Source organism: Rhododendron vialii, chromosome 10a, assembly GCF_030253575.1.
Source record: "Rhododendron vialii isolate Sample 1 chromosome 10a, ASM3025357v1".
Taxonomy (NCBI): Eukaryota; Viridiplantae; Streptophyta; class Magnoliopsida; order Ericales; family Ericaceae; genus Rhododendron; species Rhododendron vialii.
Window position 1 is genome coordinate 38,926,399 of NC_080566.1, and position 20,070 is coordinate 38,946,468.

General features: G+C 38.0%; 1 protein-coding gene across 1 annotated transcript; it reads right to left on the bottom strand.

Moving 5' to 3' along the window:
* Window positions 1-676: 676 nt before the first annotated feature.
* On the bottom strand, window positions 677-19,251 carry LOC131302574 (protein EARLY-RESPONSIVE TO DEHYDRATION 7, chloroplastic). Its single transcript, XM_058329276.1, has 5 exons — window positions 18,501-19,251; window positions 17,596-17,936; window positions 17,026-17,192; window positions 15,332-15,416; window positions 677-1,175 (listed from the first exon to the last, which is right to left on the bottom strand). Exons 1-5 carry the CDS (start codon window positions 19,068-19,070, stop codon window positions 980-982), a joined length of 1,359 nt encoding a protein of 452 aa, XP_058185259.1. The 5' UTR covers window positions 19,071-19,251; the 3' UTR covers window positions 677-979.
* Between the last annotated feature and the right edge of the window lie 819 nt (window positions 19,252-20,070).

Sequence of the window (20,070 nt, forward strand, 5' to 3'; positions counted from 1 at the left end):
TTTTGGGTGGATAAGAGGTGGATATGTTACGAGGAGGTTTAGTTAAGGAGTGGGATTAACTTATACTTGGTTTGAGTTGTAGGTCGTTGATATGGGTGGATAAGAGTAGGTAGATGAGAATGGATGATGTAAAAACTTACTTGGTTGTCATCATTAAATTATTACATTGAGAATTAAAAAGGTTTGAGAGGTAATTTGGCCTTTCGCACTTGTCCATAAGCTTGAGTTGATAGATAATGAGGAAGTGCATAGGATAACAAGAGTCATCTAAAGCAGAATGATCATGGGTGGAAAATGATGTGTACTTGGGATATCATTAAATAACAATTGATTATTGATTGATGAAAGAGTTAAAAGAATGATTCAAGAAAATAATGTTTACCAACCTAGTAAAATATTAAATCATTACTTACCAAAAAAAAATATTAAATCATCAGAAAGACTCTGCACAAACAAAAGGAAAAAAAAGTAGATTTTAGTGATAGCTACAAATCTCAATTTACGTACTAAACATATGGATTCACATATATCCAACTAAAACACACAGAAAGAAAGAATAGTTGTTTCGTACCTAAAAATAAACTTTAAAACCAAAGGCTTCTCAAATTTCGCCTTCGTTGGGCCGGTACGAATCATTGTTGTGATTAAGTAAGTTATCTTTCCTCGTAATCTAGAGTTGAACGGAAGAATAGGAGGAGGTTCATTTTTTGTTTCCTGAACAGTATGGAAAAGATCGACAATGTCCCATCTCAATATGATGGCCAGAAGGAGTCACGACTCACGGAATAACGGATAAGCTTACAACAAATGACTACAACAAGAACTACAGTCAGCTTTTTTGAGCCATCTTCTACAGTGAATGATATCTACAGAATCTAACAGGAAAAGGGCATTTTTAATAACATGTTAAGGAGACAAGACAAGCGGAGCTCACAATCTGATGGAAATGGATACCGTAGAAGTTCAAATGCACATATAATTACTTGGAACTCTTGGATTTCTTTTTCTTCTCAGCAGCCAGAGTTTTGGCGGCGGACTTGGTTAAGGTGGTGGGCTTTAGAACACTTTTAGGGTTGAGAGCCTTCCGAATCTTGAAAACAGCCCATGCCGTCCCAACAGCGTGCCCTGCAGCATCAAGTCCTTCACTTGTTGCCTTAGCTGCCTCTTCCCCATACCTGTACTGGGTCAAATGCTATTCTTCAAATTCACATTTCCCACATAAATCTGAGGTGACAAGCTTTTCTGAGTTAAAAATTATGATTGCATAAGTTTGAAAATCTAACTATGAAACCTTGAATGTCTTTTGAGAACTTAGGATGTCCAAGTCAGCCTACACACACCTCGAGTAATCCCTAGGGGACCAATCCCACCGTCCATTAGTGGCAGGCCCTTTTAATTCCGGGACAAAGTCTCACACGAACTAGCCCCATCAGTCTGTCTGCTAGATAGGAAAACTCCTAGGAATATCTTGTATCAGCACTTTGGGCAATTAGCAATTTTTTTTCTGCAGGACTTCGAAAAATTTGTTTCATGTAGCTTCACAAGGAAATTTTGAGCCATGGGTAGAGGACCCTTTAAACATAGGGCCTAATCCAACGAAGAAATTGAGTATTGTAATGCTGCTTTGGTAAGTGGCATCAAAATATATGTTACACTCTTGTTTCCCTATTCTGAAGTCTAAATGTGTGAATTATCCTTGCCAAAGACTTGACACTCGTGTACAAGGGCTATGGTATATGTTACCGACATATCCAAGTTACAAGGGCTATGGTATATGTTACTGACGTGTCCAATTGGACATGCACCTCACACCATGGCCAGTAATTGAGTTATCATAGAACTGCAACTCACACATTTGTTAACTATCATTGTATCACTGCCATATACTGTAGAATAGAGAAGACAAATAATTTTGGTGCCCGTGAGCATCAAAATCAAATGAATACGACTTTCTGACAAATGTCACAATTTCCTACATCAGACACCCCAAACCATATTTCTATCAGCACACTGCAGTGTATCGAGAATACTCTGCCAAGGCCATTATGTATGTTTATATTCATTTTTCACCTGATGGATCCTGCAATAATTTATTGTGATGTGTTGAAAAATGTATGCATTATAATTTGTGAAAATATATATGCATCTCTATTAATTATTTTGATGATTAATTCAATGATATTTTTATTCGGCAAATACAAAATTATCGAAAAGTCGATTCCCGAACTAAATATTTTCGTGACCTTGAAATATAGCATAAAGTCTCTTGGATTCATGATTTATATTTACAAAGACTTTATTGAGCTTGTTACCCAAATTATGCAACCTAGAGGGGGGGTGAATAGGATTGCTAGTAATAATTACCAATAAAAATTTATCTCTAACAATATATGCAAACAATAAGTATGCAATCAAAATAGAGAGATAGAGAGATAGAACCCGTTTATAGTGGTTCGGTCCGGATTTGTCCACGGTCCGGCCCTACTCCACTTCTCCTCAAGCAATTACTTGAAGGTTAGACTAATCTTTAAAAGATTACAACTTGTAAGTCTTGCGGGTGCTTACAAGAACCGAATGCCTCTAGCTTTCCCGAGGAGCTAGCACAACCGCAAGAATTTTCTCCGAAAACTTCTCAAAAACAATAACACCCAAATTCCAACCCGAATTTGGTCTTCTAAGCTTTCAAGTGTTTGACTCAAACACTCACTTAGGAAATACAAGTATGTGAAGAAGGTATGAAAATTATCGCTCACGACTTGTACAAATTTTCTCTCGAGAATAATATGAAAGTGGAAGAACAATGAGAATTTTTGGCTTTGATCTTTTGAGAATTTGCTCTTGCAATAATATGGAATGTTGTAGCTTGTGTATGTACTCATTAATGAGTTCTTGATGCCTTATATAGCCATCCATATGCTTCCTAGCCGTTGGAAACTAGCCGTTGGAACTAGCCGTTGGAAACTAGCCGTTGGAAACTAGCCGTTTGAAACTAGCCGTTGGAAACTAGCCGTTTGAAACTAGCCGTTGGAACTAGCCGTTTGATAGAGTGGTCATCCGGGTGGTCGTCCGGTTGTCACAGCTTTCTGTTCAGACAGCCGGCTTGTCAGCCGGTTCGTCAACCTGTGGCTCACAATTTCATCTAAATAAACCGTTAAAGCATGTATTGAGCTCAATAAAGTCTTTGTAAATATAAATCATGAATCCAAGAGACTTTATGCTATATTTCAAGGTCACGAAAATATTTAATTCGGGAATCGACTTTTCGATAATTTTGTATTTGCCGAATAAAAATATCATTGAATTAATCATCAAAATAATTAATAGAGATGCATATAAATTTTCACAAATTATAATGCATACATTTTTCAACAATCTCCCCCTTTTTGATGATGACACAAAATGATAGTTTTTATTCAAGTAGGAGTTATGCCAATCTCCTTAATACATGCACCAAAGCAGTTATCTATGATCAACGAGTAATAGCAATAATCATCAGATCATAGCAAGCAATTTTTTAAATTTGCCCAAAATGGCAAGATAGATCAATTAAAACTTGGCTTTTTCTCCCCCTGTGACATCATAAAAAAAAACTAAAAAGAGAAAAACAATAGGGCCATGGTTCCAGCACCATGCCGCTCTTGCCCTGTAGCACTCTATCTTCGTTCATTGAGAGCTTGGCGTCCTTGATTTTCGTATTCTCGAATAATGGCTGCTACAACGGCAGCTATAATGCCAATCCAATACCACAGAGTATCCACATTTACATTCCACCCGAACCATGGTGGTATTCTTATTGTAAGTAACGCACACAGCAGAATGAAGATAAAGAGTTGCATCCAAATGGTTTGGATAAACAACCTGAACTCTGCTCGTTCGGCATCTCTTTCGTAAAACTCAAACGGTAACCCTTGCGGTATGTTTGCCATTGCTTGATGAGAGATTTAGGCCGAGAGAGAAGGAAAGATAGATAGATGAGGAGATAGAGATTGTGTTGTTGAATTTATAGAGTATGAGATTGCCGAATTGTTTGAAATGCTGCGCCGAATTGTTTGAAATGCTGCGCCGAAGTGTTTGAAATGGTGCGCCGAATTGATTGAATTGCTGCGCCGAAAGAGAGATAATAGGGGATGCGGCACCGAATAGAGATAGGATAGGGGATGCGGCCGAATTGTTTGAAATTTGAGATTGAGGATAGGGGATGCGGCGCCGATTAGGACAAGAATAGGGGAAGAAAATTGTGTTCGGATATCCGGCTGACAAATGCAGGTTAAGTCCAGAAAACGTTTAAGAGGAGTAGCATTAAAGACCATAAAACTGATTTTCTGCATACCAAACACAGGAAAATGAAACATATGATAAAATGTTTGGAGGGTGATTTCTTTATCAAGATCATTTGTACTCTTCATCAAGTATGATATTTACGAATTCAATCAACTCAACATTGAATCCAAAAAAAAAAAACTTTTGACATCAAGAACACAAAACTTTTTCATAAATGATTAGACATGCCGAGTTCTCGTCGAATGAAACAAAATTGTTCTTCACCAAGGGGTTTTGTGAAAATGTCCGCCAATTGCTTGTCGGTACTAATAAAGTTAAGTTCAATATCCCCTTTTTGAACATGATCTCTTATAAAATGATGTCTAATCTCAATATGTTTTGTTCGAGAATGTTGAATTGGATTCTTGGTTAAGCTAATTGCGCTAGTATTATCACATTTAATAGGAATATGATCATATTGCAAATTGAAATCCTCCATTTGTTGTTTGATCCACAATATTTGGGCACAACAACTTCCGGCCGCTACATATTCCGCCTCGGCGGTAGATAGAGCTACGGAATTTTGTTTCTTGCTATGCCAAGACACTAGAGAGTGCCCTAGAAATTGGCAAGTCCCACTTGTACTTTTACGATCAACTTTGAAACCTCCAAAATCCGCATCCGAATAACCAATTAAATCAAATGCAACTCCACGTGGATAAAACAATCCTAAGTCATGAGAACCGCCAACATATTTAAAGATACGTTTAATAGCTTTTAAATGCGATTCTTTAGGACATGATTGAAATCTAGCACACATGCAAACACTAAACATTATATCCGGTCTACTTGCAGTGAGATAAAGTAATGAGCCGATCATACCTCGATACATCTTTTCATTGACGGCCTTACCATTCTCATCTTTGTCTAGCTTAGTTGATGTGCTCATTGGTGTGCTCGTTGGCTTTGATCCTTCCATGCCAAACTTCTTAATAAGTTCTTTCGCATACTTGGCTTGGTTGATTAGGATCCCCTCATTAGTTTGCTTGATTTGAAGTCCGAGGAAGAAGTTAAGCTCCCCCATCATACTCATTTCAAATTCACCTTGCATACACTTAGCAAACTCTTTGCACATATTATCATTAGTGGCACCAAAGACAATATCATCAACATATATTTGAATAATGAGCATATCTTTACCTTTGGCTTTAATGAAAAGAGTAGTATCAATTTTTCCACGAGTAAAGCCATTGTCAAGCAAGAATGAACTAAGTCTATCATACCATGCACGTGGTGCTTGCTTCAAACCATATAAAGCTTTTGAGAGTTTAAAAACATGATCGGGGTATACATGATCTTCAAAGCCGGGAGGTTGTTTGACATAAACTTTCTCATTTATGAACCCATTCAAAAATGCACTTTTCACATCCATTTGATAAAGCTTGAAATTTTTGAAAGATGCAAAGGCAAGCAATATGCGAATAGCCTCTAATCTAGCTACCGGTGCAAAAGTTTCTTCAAAATCAATACCTTCTTCTTGATTATAACCTTGAGCAACAAGTCTAGCTTTATTCCTAACAATATTTCCGGATTCATCTAGCTTGTTACGAAAAACCCATTTAGTACCTATAATAGTGTGATCAAGAGGCTTAGGTACTAATGCCCAAACTTTATTCCTTTCAAATTGATTTAACTCATCTTGCATGGCCAAAATCCAATTTTCATCATCTTGAGCTTCCGGAAAGTTTTTAGGCTCAATTTGAGAAACAAAAGCTTGATTTTCACAAAAATTTCTATGAGACGAGCGAGTGGTTACCCCTTTCGAAACTTCTCCAAGAATCAAGTCCTTTGGATGGTTTTGCACGAATCTCCAATCCTTGGAAAGATCTTGGTTGTCTCCCATGGCATCTTGAGGTTGATTAATAACTTCATCTTCTTTGATTTGAGAGCTTTCTACTTGAGTATCACCATCAACTTTTTCTTGAATTGTCAAGTCATGAATCTCATGTGTAATTTCTAAGTCATCATTATCAACAACATCCTTAGTAGCACAAGGATTAGATTCATCAAAGGAAACGTGAATAGATTCTTCAACAAGATTAGTGCGCTTATTATAAATTCTATATGCTTTGCTAGTAAGAGAGTAACCAATAAAGATGCCTTCATCCGATTTTGAATCAAATTTAGCCAAGTCATCTTTTCCATTGTTTAATACATAACATTTACAACCGAAGGCATGAAAGTAATTAATGTTGGGTATTCTACCATTCCAAAGCTCATAAGGAGTTTTCTTGAGGATAGGCCTAATTAAAACTCGATTCAAAATATAGCATGAGGTATTAACGGCTTCCGCCCAAAAATATTTTGGCAAAGAGTTTTCACAAAGCATAGTGCGGGCCATTTCTTCCAAAGTACGATTCTTTCTCTCAACTACTCCATTTTGTTGAGGAGTACGAGGTACAGAAAAGTTATGACCAATACCATGTTCATCACAAAACTTTTCATATAAAGAATTGTCAAGTTCTTTTCCATGATCCGTACGAATGTTAGAAATAACAACTCCTTTTTCATTTTGAACTCTTCTACAAAGTTTAGTGAAATTAGGATAAGCCTCATTCTTATGAGCTAGGAACATCACCCATGTATATCTAGAGAAATCATCAACAACAACAAGACAATAATAGTTTCCACAAAGACTTGGAGAGCGAGTTGGTCCAAACAAATCCATATGAAGTAATTGCAAAGGTCTAGTAGTTGAAACAACATTTTTGGACTTAAAAGAAACCTTGGTTTGTTTTCCTTGTTGGCAAGGACCACAAAGTCTATCTTTTTCAAATTTGATTTTAGGAAGACCTTTTACCAAATTTTTTCTAGAGAGTTTTGAAATAGCATCCATACTTGCATGTCCTAGGCGCCTATGCCAAAGCCAACTATTTTCACTCAAAGCGGAAAAACATTTTATATCACAATTACTTAAATCATTGAGATTAAAAACATATACATTTTCAAATCTTTGTCCAACGAAGAGTGTCTTGTTGCTTTTGTCATTTTCAATGATACATTTGGATTTTTCAAAGATAACACGATTTTCTCTATCACATAATTGACTTATGCTAAGAAGATTGTGTTTTAAACCATTAACAAGTAAAACATCTTCAATAATAGGAGAATTACCTATATTGCCGATTCCTATGATTTTACCTTTGTTGTTGTCTCCAAATGTGACATGTCCACCATCTTTAGACGAAAGAGAATTGAAAGCCCTCTTGTCACCGGTCATGTGTCTTGAACATCCACTATCAAGGTACCAACTTCCTTCCTTGAGAGAACTTTTGAAGCATACCTACAATAGCACATCAATTCTTGACTTTTGGTACCCAAATCATCTTGGGTCCTTGAAGGTTAGCATTGATACGGTTCTTAGGAACCCAAACCTTTTTTGCATTAGAAGATGAGTATCCTTTCATAGGACATGTAGGAGAAATATGACCAATTTTACCACAATAATGACATGTCAATTTAGAATGGCTAGAAGGAGGAACATCTTTTTCAAAAAGATTTTTGTGTTGAGTGGGATTATAACCAATTCCGACCTTGTGAAAAGAAACCATTTATTTTCCAAGAAGAATGTCTAAACTTTCTTTTCCATTAGTGAGTTTTGAAAGAGAATTAGTTAAATCATCAATTTGTTTTTCTAAAGATTCGTTTTTGGAAGTATCCTTCAAATACTCTTTTTCTTTTTCCAAAGAGGTTCTTAAACTTTCATTTTCTTCCTCCAAAATATCTTTCTCTTCAATTAAATCATCTATTTCTAGTGAAAGATCTTTAGCAACCTTTTTAAGAAATTTGTTTTTAGAAACAACCTTTTCAAATTCTACTTTCAACTCTTTATAGGCAATAAATAATTCATCAAAGGAATAGGATGAGTCGAGATCTACCTCGTTTTCTTCGATGGCCATGAAACACAAGTTAGCGACCTCTTGTTGCTCATCGTCCTCATCGGAGCTACTATCGTCACTATTGTCCCATGCGGCCATCATAGCTCTCTTTTTGTCCTTCTTTGAATATTTTTTTGCATATGGACATTCACTTTTGATGTGGCCGGGCTTCTTGCACTCGTAGCAAATGATTGGATCCTTTTTACTATTTTCTTCTTTGCCTCCATCTTTTCTTGAAAATCCTCTGCCTTTGTGAGATGCTCTATTTTTGAGGAGTTTCTTGAACGTTTTTGTGATGAGCGCCATTTCATCATCCTCACTTTCAAGAAACTCCTCAAAAATGGCGCTCATCACAAAAACGTTCAAGAAACTCCTCAAAAATAGAGCATCTCACAAAGGCAGAGGATTTTCAAGAAAAGATGGAGGCAAAGAAGAAAATAGTAAAAAGGATCCAATCATTTGCTACGAGTGCAAGAAGCCCGGCCACATCAAAAGTGAATGTCCATATGCAAAAAAATATTCAAAGAAGGACAAAAAGAGAGCTATGATGGCCGCATGGGACAATAGTGACGATAGTAGCTCCGATGAGGACGATGAGCAACAAGAGGTCGCTAACTTGTGTTTCATGGCCATCGAAGAAAACGAGGTAGATCTCGACTCATCCTATTCCTTTGATGAATTATTTATTGCCTATAAAGAGTTGAAAGTAGAATTTGAAAAGGTTGTTTCTAAAAACAAATTTCTTAAAAAGGTTGCTAAAGATCTTTCACTAGAAATAGATGATTTAATTGAAGAGAAAGATATTTTGGAGGAAGAAAATGAAAGTTTAAGAACCTCTTTGGAAAAAGAAAAAGAGTATTTGAAGGATACTTCCAAAAACGAATCTTTAGAAAAACAAATTGATGATTTAACTAATTCTCTTTCAAAACTCACTAATGGAAAAGAAAGTTTAGACATTCTTCTTGGAAAACAAATGGTTTCTTTTCACAAGGCCGGAATTGGTTATAATCCCACTCAACACAAAAATCTTTTTGAAAAAAATGTTCCTCCTTCTAGCCATTCTAAATTGACATGTCATTATTGTGGTAAAATTGGTCATATTTCTCCTACATGTCCTATGAAAGGATACTCATCTTCTAATGCAAAAAAGGTTTGGGTTCCTAAGAACCGTATCAATGCTAACCTTCAAGGACCCAAGATGATTTGGGTACCAAAAGTCAAGAATTGATGTGCTATTGTAGGTATGCTTCAAAAGTTCTCTCAAGGAAGGAAGTTGGTACCTTGATAGTGGATGTTCAAGACACATGACCGGTGACAAGAGGGCTTTCAATTCTCTTTCGTCTAAAGATGGTGGACATGTCACATTTGGAGACAACAACAAAGGTAAAATCATAGGAATCGGCAATATAGGTAATTCTCCTATTATTGAAGATGTTTTACTTGTTAATGGTTTAAAACACAATCTTCTTAGCATAAGTCAATTATGTGATAGAGAAAATCGTGTTATCTTTGAAAAATCCAAATGTATCATTGAAAATGACAAAAGCAACAAGACACTCTTCGTTGGACAAAGATTTGAAAATGTATATGTTTTTAATCTCAATGATTTAAGTAATTGTGATATAAAATGTTTTTCCGCTTTGAGTGAAAATAGTTGGCTTTGGCATAGGCGCCTAGGACATGCAAGTATGGATGCTATTTCAAAACTCTCTAGAAAAAATTTGGTAAAAGGTCTTCCTAAAATCAAATTTGAAAAAGATAGACTTTGTGGTCCTTGCCAACAAGGAAAACAAACCAAGGTTTTTTTTAAGTCCAAAAATGTTGTTTCAACTACTAGACCTTTGCAATTACTTCATATGGATTTGTTTGGACCAACTCGCTCTCCAAGTCTTTGTGGAAACTATTATTGTCTTCTTGTTGTTGATGATTTCTCTAGATATACATGGGTGATGTTCCTAGCTCATAAGAATGAGGCTTATCCTAATTTCACTAAACTTTGTAGAAGAGTTCAAAATGAAAAAGGAGTTGTTATTTCTAACATTCGTACGGATCATGGAAAAGAACTTGACAATTCTTTATATGAAAAGTTTTGTGATGAACATGGTATTGGTCATAACTTTTCTGTACCTCGTACTCCTCAACAAAATGGAGTAGTTGAGAGAAAGAATCGTACTTTGGAAGAAATGGCCCGCACTATGCTTTGTGAAAACTCTTTGCCAAAATATTTTTGGGCGGAAGCCGTTAATACCTCATGCTATATTTTGAATCGAGTTTTAATTAGGCCTATCCTCAAGAAAACTCCTTATGAGCTTTGGAATGGTAGAATACCCAACATTAATTACTTTCATGCCTTCGGTTGTAAATGTTATGTATTAAACAATGGAAAAGATGACTTGGGTAAATTTGATTCAAAATCGGATGAAGGCATCTTTATTGGTTACTCTCTTACTAGCAAAGCATATAGAATTTATAATAAGCGCACTAATCTTGTTGAAGAATCTATTCACGTTTCCTTTGATGAATCTAATCCTTGTGCTACTAAGAATGTTGTTGATAATGATGACTTAGAAATTACACATGAGATTCATGACTTGACAATTCAAGAAAAAGTTGATGGTGATACTCAAGTAGAAAGCTCTCAAATCAAAGAAGATGAAGTTATTAATCAACCTCAAGATGCCATGGGAGACAACCAAGATCTTTCCAAGGATTGGAGATTCGTGCAAAACCATCCAAAGGACTTGATTCTTGGAGAAGTTTCGAAAGGGGTAACCACTCGCTCGTCTCATAGAAATTTTTGTGAAAATCAAGCTTTTGTTTCTCAAATTGAGCCTAAAAACTTTCCGGAAGCTCAAGATGATGAAAATTGGATTTTGGCCATGCAAGATGAGTTAAATCAATTTGAAAGGAATAAAGTTTGGGCATTAGTACCTAAGCCTCTTGATCACACTATTATAGGTACTAAATGGGTTTTTCGTAACAAGCTAGATGAATCCGGAAATATTGTTAGGAATAAAGCTAGACTTGTTGCTCAAGGTTATAATCAAGAAGAAGGTATTGATTTTGAAGAAACTTTTGCACCGGTAGCTAGATTAGAGGCTATTCGCATATTGCTTGCCTTTGCATCTTTCAAAAATTTCAAGCTTTATCAAATGGATGTGAAAAGTGCATTTTTGAATGGGTTCATAAATGAGAAAGTTTATGTCAAACAACCTCCCGGCTTTGAAGATCATGTATACCCCGATCATGTTTTTAAACTCTCAAAAGCTTTATATGGTTTGAAGCAAGCACCACGTGCATGGTATGATAGACTTAGTTCATTCTTGCTTGACAATGGCTTTACTCGTGGAAAAATTGATACTACTCTTTTCATTAAAGCCAAAGGTAAAGATATGCTCATTATTCAAATATATGTTGATGATATTGTCTTTGGTGCCACTAATGATAATATGTGCAAAGAGTTTGCTAAGTGTATGCAAGGTGAATTTGAAATGAGTATGATGGGGGAGCTTAACTTCTTCCTCGGACTTCAAATCAAGCAAACTAATGAGGGGATCCTAATCAACCAAGCCAAGTATGCGAAAGAACTTATTAAGAAGTTTGGCATGGAAGGATCAAAGCCAATGAGCACACCAATGAGCACATCAACTAAGCTAGACAAAGATGAGAATGGTAAGGCCGTCAATGAAAAGATGTATCGAGGTATGATCGGCTCATTACTTTATCTCACTGCAAGTAGACCGGATATAATGTTTAGTGTTTGCATGTGTGCTAGATTTCAATCATGTCCTAAAGAATCGCATTTAAAAGCTATTAAACGTATCTTTAAATATGTTGGCGGTTCTCATGACTTAGGATTGTTTTATCCACGTGGAGTTGCATTTGATTTAATTGGTTATTCGGATGCGGATTTTGGAGGTTTCAAAGTTGATCGTAAAAGTACAAGTGGGACTTGCCAATTTCTAGGGCACTCTCTAGTGTCTTGGCATAGCAAGAAACAAAATTCCGTAGCTCTATCTACCGCCGAGGCGGAATATGTAGCGGCCGGAAGTTGTTGTGCCCAAATATTGTGGATCAAACAACAAATGGAGGATTTCAATTTGCAATATGATCATATTCCTATTAAATGTGATAATACTAGTGCAATTAGCTTAACCAAGAATCCAATTCAACATTCTCGAACAAAACATATTGAGATTAGACATCATTTTATAAGAGATCATGTTCAAAAAGGGGATATTGAACTTAACTTTATTAGTACCGACAAGCAATTGGCGGACATTTTCACAAAACCCCTTGGTGAAGAACAATTTTGTTTCATTCGACGAGAACTCGGCATGTCTAATCATTTATGAAAAAGTTGTGTTCTTGATGTCAAAAGTTTTTTTTTTGGATTCAATGTTGAGTTGATTGAATTCGTAAATATCATACTTGATGGAGAGTACAAATGATCTTGATAAAGAAATCACCCTCCAAACATTTTATCATATGTTTCATTTTCCTGTGTTTGGTATGAAGAAAATCAGTTTTATGGTCTTTAATGTTACTCCTCTTAAACGATTTCTGGACTTAACCTGCATTTGTCAGTCGGATGTCCAAGCGGATGTCCAACCGGACAACCGTGAGGTTGAGACTTATTCAAGCTTTTGCGTTGCTAACTCTGATTTATTAAGTCTGTTACACTTAGTTTGTATGAACTTCATGGCTTAGTGCTTAAATTGTCTCTTATATACTTCGCCGATATGAATTTCTTGTCTCTAAGCTTGCAGGGATAATCATTCTCGGTAATACCCCTCGCATTCTTTAAAAAACTCTCTTTTAGGGGGAGCATGTATTAAGGGGACACAACAATAAACACCCGAACACAATTTTCTTCCCCTATTCTTGTTCTTTTCGGCGCCACCCCTATCCTATCTCTATTCGGCGCCACCCCTATCCTATCTCTATTCGGCACCGCCCCTATCCTATCTCTATTCGGCGCCGCATCTCTATCCCTTATCCTCAAACACTTCTCTCATACTCTATAAATTCAACAACACTCTCTCTATCTCTTCATCTATCTATCTTTCCTTCTCTCTCGGCCTAAATCTCTCATCAAGCAATGGCAAACATACCGCAAGGGTTACCGTTTGAGTTTTACGAAAGAGATGCCGAACGAGCAGAGTTCAGGTTGTTTATCCAAACCATTTGGATGCAACTCTTTATCTTCATTCTGCTGTGTGCGTTACTTACCATGAGAATACCACCATGGTTCGGATGGAATGTAAATGTGGATACTCTGTGGTATTGGATTGGCATTATAGCTGCCGTTGTAGCAGCCATTATTCGAGAATACGAAAATCAAGGACGCCAAGCTCTCAATGAACGAAGATAGAGTGCTACAGGGCAAGAGCGGCATGGTGCTGGAACCATGGCCCTATTGTTTTTCTCTTTTTAGTTTTTTTTTATGATGTCACAGGGGGAGAAAAAGCCAAGTTTTAATTGATCTATCTTGCCATTTTGGGCAAATTTAAAAAAATTGCTCGCTATGATCTGTTGATTTAAAAAAATTGCTTGCTATGATCTGTTGATTATTGCTATTACTCGTTGATCATAGATAACTGCTTTGGTGCATGTATTAAGGGGGAGATTGACATAACTCCTACTTGCATAAAAACTATCATTTTGTGTCATCATCAAAAAGGGGGAGATTGTTGAAAAATGTATGCATTATAATTTGTGAAAATATATATGCATCTCTATTAATTATTTTGATGATTAATTCAATGATATTTTTATTCGGCAAATACAAAATTATCGAAAAGTCGATTCCCGAACTAAATATTTTCGTGACCTTGAAATATAGCATAAAGTCTCTTGGATTCATGATTTATATTTACAAAGACTTTATTGAGCTCAATACATGCTTTAACGGATTTATTTAGATGAAATTGTGAGCCACAGGTTGACGAACCGGCTGACAAGCCGGCTGTCTGAACAGAAAGCTGTGACAACCGGAAACCATCGGACGACCACCCGGATGACCACTCTGTTAACGGCTAGTTCCAACGGCTAGTTCCAACGGCTAGTTCTAACGGCTAGTTCCAACGGCTAGTTCTAACGGCTAGTTGTAACGGCTATTTCCAACGGCTAGTTCCAACGGCTAGGAAGCATATGGATGGCTATATAAGGCATCAAGAACTCATTAATGAGAAGACACACAAGCTACAACATTCCATATTATTGCAAGAGCAAATTCTCAAAAGATCAAAGCCAAAAATTCTCATTGTTCTTCCACTTTCATATTATTCTTGAGAGAAAATTTGTACAAGTCGTGAGCGATAATTTTCATACCTTCTTCACATACTTGTATTTCCTAAGTGAGTGTTTGAGTCAAACACTTGAAAGCTTAGAAGACCAAATTCGGGTTGGAATTTGGGTGTTATTGTTTTTGAGAAGTTTTCGGAGAAAATTCTTGCGGTTGTGCTAGCTCCTCGGGAAAGCTAGAGGCATTTGGTTCTTGTAAGCACCCGCAAGACTTACAAGTTGTAATCTTTTAAAGATTAGTCTAACCTTCAAGTAATTGCTTGAGGAGAAGTGGAGTAGGGCCGGACCGTGGACAAATCCGGACCGAACCACTATAAACGGGTTCTATCTCTCTATCTCTCTATTTTGATTGCATACTTATTGTTTGCATATATTGTTAGAGATAAATTTTTATTGGTAATTATTACTAGCAATCATATTCACCCCCCCTCTAGGTTGCATAATTTGGGTAACATGATGTTTTGAGCCTGCCTTGGAATATGGTGGATGGGAGACTCAAATTGCCCGACATTGATTGGAAGGAGAAGATCTTGATAGTATACAAGCAAGATTGTGAACTTTCTTAGTACAAGGCCTTTCCCCAATTTAACTTGGAAGGAACAAAGCCATGTGCTGGCCACATGGATGTGTGTATATGGGCACATACGTTCCGCATGGCGGGCAAAGCGGACTATAATACACTATGCGGCATCTGGTCATTACATTCAGAGTGCGAAGAAATACATAAAGCTAAACGCAGATCATTAATCTATTGTCCCTTCCCCCTTTCTTATTTTCATTTGCCTGACTCATGGATGTGCAAATCCAATATGGAAGATGAAAAATACCTGTGAGAGACAAGTCCAGTAGTAACAGTGGATGAGGTTGACATCACACTCTTTCCAGCAACTTCAACAGCATCGCAGATCTTGCCTATTTCACAAGGATATAACTATAAAAATATAACCTAAGGAGTAGAGATGTATACGAAAAACTCAATGCTGGTTAAAAATCGAAAAAATAGGATTAAACCTAGGAAAGAGAAAAAAGAAGCCAGCATCCGAGCATTGTTTTATGGAAAATTAACACTGGTGCTGCATAATAAAAATGTACTTTTACTATGCAGAAGGAAATACAAGCCCCATGGTATTGCAGCCCCTTCCCCCAACTCCATTAGAGAAGTCAATGTCATGTTACATTTACGACCTCTGCCATCATAACTTAAAAGTTCACACGGGCAATACATACTGGGACTCTGTGGCATGACTGACCCAACTGCATTATCCTATTCCGAACTAGAAATCCCGGTATGAGTTATCATTCGCTGCTCCAACTTATGAATGTTCAAGTGACCAATTCTAACACGTAAATTTGCAATTTCAATTCTGTGTTGGCTTCTCCCAGGAACGTGGTGTGGTGTCACCTTGGGAGGTGATTGGCACACCTCCACGAGCTCTACTCTGGGGTAAAGCCGTGCTGAAAAAGATAAAGGAGCACAGGAACCCCAGGGCAAGGAATACCCACACAGGCACTCATATAACCTACGAGGCACAAAAGGGGCTTATTCACCTCCATAGCGGAGCTATCTCCATGCATGTAAAGAAAAAGCATTCTAGTTCTCCGGCAAGCTCAGAACCTCCCATGTCCGGGCATCTAATGCCCCAACTGCAGCCAATATGAGCAAATCTTCCACAAATGCTAAGTAATTCAATCACTTCAACTTCAGTTTCTAGATTTTATCATTTAGCTGGGGTAGCCAATTTCAGTTACTCCATAGTATAAAGCAGAAACATATGTGCAATTCATGTACCTAAGTGGAACACAAATACGAAGAAAAGAATAATGCAAATGCAGCCCAAACCAGTAAAGTGAAATTTGACAATCCCCACCTGATAGACCAGCTACCATTACTTATTATTATTCCAAACATTACCATAAAAACAGGACAGAGAAAATAGGAAAGAGATATGTAGATCTCTCTCTCTCTCTCTCTCTCTCTCTCTCTCTCTCTCTCTCTCTCACACACACACACACACACACGCGCGCGCGCGCGCGCGCGATACTTCTCACCATAGCATTAAAAAAGTAATGTGAGCATTCTTAAAGTGCAAGGGAAAATGCGAAGGAGAAAATATATTTTTCCTTGATACTGTGTTCCTCTTTTTCCTAGAAACAAAGCCAAAAACTAGGTTAAACAAACCAATGATAAGTAAAGGTTATGGTACCCATAGAAAAAGATCATCCCACCAAAAATAAATCTCGACCCTCAGAGAAGTCTGAAGACAAGTATATACACAAAGCAATGCATGCAATGTGAATATCTAGCTCCACTCCAATGGCATAACAGGAAAAGATACACATTTTGACTGCTTATACTTCACACGCGTAAGAATGTAATCACATATTTCATGGAGTGCCTGTCTGTTCTTCACTCTGCTTCCAAGTGAAAGGCAATTCTTATGTGTTTCCGTATCAAATAAAACTTGAACACATCCAAACACACACACACACACACACAGAGGGAGGGAGAAGATCCACGTACTAAATCCGTCGAGGGAAGCAAGAACAACTTCCCCTGGCAAGAGGCCAAAGAACTTCTTGCCCACTTTTGAGTTAGCAACCGAACTCGTGAAGAACCCCGAAACCTTCACAACCCCAGACAGGACCCCAATTGCCACCTTCTCTGTTAATTTTGAGACCTTCTTAACCCTACAACAATAATCAAACCATAAACATTAGAGATATTCATTAATTAGGCATTCCCCAATTTTACAGGTACCGAGTACGACTCTGATAATGTAATGCATAAACACATTAAAAAAATTACAGAAAGTCGCAAAGAATCAACAAAACTAACAAAATCAATCACCAATCGAATGAAGTTATCTCCAGCTCAGTTTGTAGGGCAAGTGATGGGCACTTCATTTGGCGAGAGTTCAAGTTCAAACCCTACCCCTCCTCCCCATTCGCCTAGGATAGTACAGATTAAGATTTTCTTGGAACTATACTACTTTAGAAAAAGAACCCAAACAAACAAGGAAATGAAAGCTCGATTGCATATGCAAATGAAGCGCTAAGACAACAAAAAAACAGCAGCAAACAAAAAGCGAACCTTTTGATTCTCTTCAAGGTTTCAGGACTAATCTCTGAAGCCGACCCTGGTTTCATCCTCTTCTTCATAACCTCATTCCCCCACCTCAACCTATCAACAGTCACATCCCCACACCACAAAATCCCTTTAATAAGCTGCCCCGACCCCGCCGCAACCATCTTCGCCGCCATCCCACCATAATCTTCCACATTTGGCGCCAACGTTGTCCAGTATGCCGCACACCTCCCCTCCATCATCTCCTTCTTCCTCTCATCCTCCATCAACTCCCCTGGTGAAACCTCCTTCGCCACCCTCCCATCCAACACCTCCCCCTTCTCCCCCTTCTCCTGTACTCTTTGTACCTGTAAGTGTAGACTGAGGAATTAGGAGAACCACTTTGTTTCAATTGTGTAATCGTTCAATTACATAAGGGTCGAATAAACACAAATAAATATAGCGGAGATACAAGTTTGAAATGTGTGTTGATAGGGCAGTAAATGAACTTTAGGCTATGTTAGGATGCCCGTAATCATCAGTAGGAAGAGGAATTTGATTACTAGGAACCGAATTCCTTCAAACTCAATATCTGTAGTAATTCTATTTTGATGTTTGGATTAATTTGGTGATCTTATTGGAAATTTACTAGAGTCAAACGTCTCCTTTTTTATGGATTGAGGCAGGAATCTAGGATTACTGCAGGGATGGGAAGGATCAGATTCCTACTTAGTTTGGAAATGTGATTCTCGGTTGAATACGCCATCATGAATCACATTCCTATTTCAGTGAGTCAGTTCCAAGAGTAGGAATCATGGAAATATGGCATCACTTTTCAATTCCTACTCAGCACACATTTACCCATACTGAGCCTTAGTGTGTTTTTTGATAAGACAACAAATATAAAACAGACACGGGTGCGTTAACAATACCGAAAAGCTACTAAATTGCTCCAAAACATTATCCAATTCTCTTATCAAGCTCTCCTGCCCCTTGGACGCGATAGTCAGCCCGTAATTCAACAACTTACTATCCCTATCATCATCGTCGTCGGAGTCTGAGCTGGAATCAGAATCGGATCCGGTGTCTTTGGGAGGGCGGAGGGAGAAGAAGTAATGACACTCGTCGAGCTTGACGGCGGCCAAGTCCTTGGCCAAGGGCCACTGGATCTCGTCATCGACTCTGGCGAGAACGGCGACGACGTTTTGGCCCTGGCGGAGAAGGATCACGGAGAGATCGCCGCACGCGAGCTGGACGCTGTAGTGCTTGTCGATCAAGTGGAGGATGGAGCCGGGGACGGTGAGGATGACCTCTTCGACGGACTCCGGCGGGGCCGAGGGGGCAACATTGTCATTTTGTGGGAATAGGTTTGAGGGGGCGAGGTCGGAGGGGTCGATTTTGGGGTAGAGAGAGGGGGAGGAGGAGGATAGAGATAGGGTATCTGGGTTTGATTGGGGTATGGTTGGGTAGAGGGGGGTTCGGTTAGGGTTTTGAGACGCCATTGTTGGTCTGGTTTGAGCTAGGTTGGGAGGAAGAGTGGTGGTGATGAAGAAAAGAAATGAAGGAGGATTTCTGGTGGCGCATCCTCCACACAAGGAGGCGTCCTCGTGGGGTCGTTGGAGACCTTTTTTTTTTGTTTTTTTTTTTATCCGAGTCGTTGGAGACTTGGATTGGAGTGTAAACTTTTCTCGTTAAACTCCAGCGCAAGGACCGGTACGCGTCGTTGTCTAGACCAAAATGTACTCTGTTTGATTGGAAAATAATTTTCTAAAGGGTGGATGGAAAATAATTTAATACTCCTACATAGACCCAAATATTCTCTCGCCATTGACCCATTTTCTCTTTCTAACTAAATTTGACCCATTTTCTCTTTCTAACTAAATTTAAAAATTGCAAAAAATTTTCTAGAGACGGATCCTGTTCGTTTTGAGATTTTAAATTTAAATTTATAGATAATAAATGTAGAGGCAAATAGAATAATGATTAAAAATATGAGTAATAATTAGAGATAGATAAAGAGAAAAATGAAAGTAATAATTGGATAGAAATAAAATAATGATTAGAATTCAAAATCTAAAACCTTTAAACGAACGGAGTCCGAGTGATTATTCAATACTCTTTCTTGGAGCACCGAATGCTCCACCCTTAAAATTTTCCCTAGAGACCGATTGATTATTTAGTACTCTTGGAGCACCGTCGTGAATGCTCCAGCCTTTTCCACTGTGTAAGTTACGGATTTGGAAATCTTGTAGCACACCCTGCACTACAGGGGCTGCCGGTCGATCCGGTCGTTCATTTCGACGTCAACGTCTCAGATTAATCCAAACTCCTATTAATCTGAACCGTCCATTATTCAAATTAAAATTTGAGTCATCTATTGTCAAAATGAACGGTCTAATCGGCCGCCGGCCGCCGTACTGCCTTATAGGGATATCTGCCTTACACATCAAATGGTAAAGCCCATACGATGTGTGGTGGAGAATTGAGCACTTTTGACTATCC